The 974-nt window shown below is 40.5% G+C and overlaps 1 protein-coding gene across 1 annotated transcript in view; it reads left to right on the top strand.

Moving 5' to 3' along the window:
• LOC122346569 (potassium voltage-gated channel subfamily KQT member 3-like) overlaps positions 1-698 on the top strand; it is a 26065-nt gene extending 25367 nt beyond the window's left edge. The window contains exon 19 of the mRNA XM_043241289.1: positions 368-698. Coding sequence (XP_043097224.1) covers positions 368-438 — 71 coding nt within the window. The 3' untranslated portion in view covers positions 439-698. The remainder of the gene's footprint in view (positions 1-367) is intronic.
• Positions 699-974: the final 276 nt, after the last annotated feature.

The following is a 974-nucleotide window of genomic DNA, read 5'->3' as shown; positions in this document are numbered from 1 at the left end:
AATATAGTGTATCCAGACTCCAAAAATCTCCAGACTAGATCACATATGCAGATCTTAAATTTAAAATATACAGTAAAATGTTCCCGTTTTATATAAATTATATAAAAGAGTGAGCCAAATAAATAATAACAAAAATGACAAACTACAACTACAACAACACACGTTATATATAGAGATTTTGGCCTGTGTGCTGTTCTGGTCTTCAGCCACTTGGTAGTGAAACACTTGAAGAAAGCTAAAAAAACATTTGACATGAACATAGTGGAAAACACTTTATAATGTTGATATTAAAACACTACTAATATCAGCTTTTGGCTGATGCATGCAGAAAATAATGGCTTGTTATTTCTCTTTCCTGTGTTTTCAGAGAAAGGTGTGGATAAGGAGTATTTTACAGTGGGAGCCCGACTCATCCGACTGGAAGATAAGGTACAATAGACCAAAAAGTGAGATTCTCCGAGTATTAGTCCACGTTCCCTGCTTGCACTGATCTCTGTTGCGGTGCGTGCCTCGCTCCAGTCTGTTGTGTTTGTGGAGGAAGCCAGACTGATTGAGATTTGAGGATTTTCAGAGATAACGTGACGCAGATCTTGGAAAGAATCTCAGCGGGCGCTCTGGAGCTTGGGTATCTTTTTCAGAAAGCGCGTATCTGATGCGAGTCTCGCTGGAGATAAACCCTGACTAGACGATCAGCACCCAAATATGAAGATTATGTGTGTAATATTAAAACATTTTAGCCGCGCTGCACGCACAAGGAGAAGGTGACTTATGGGGACGTTACCTCATGCGCACACTTTTCAAAACACTTACAGAGTGAGTTTTTTTGAAAATTAAAAAATGGCTGTAGTTTTCTGTTAGGGGTAGGTTTAGGAGTCCCCACTGTCTGTGTGTGTGTGTGTGTGTGTCTGTGTGTGTGTGTGTCTGTGTGTGTGTGTGTGTGTGTGTGTGTCTGTGTGTGTGTGTGTGTGTGTGTG

This window comes from Puntigrus tetrazona, chromosome 6 (assembly GCF_018831695.1).
Source record: "Puntigrus tetrazona isolate hp1 chromosome 6, ASM1883169v1, whole genome shotgun sequence".
Lineage (NCBI taxonomy): Eukaryota > Metazoa > Chordata > Actinopteri > Cypriniformes > Cyprinidae > Puntigrus > Puntigrus tetrazona.
The sequence above is the reverse complement of the archived record's forward strand: the minus strand, read 5'-3'. Positions and strand labels throughout refer to the sequence as shown.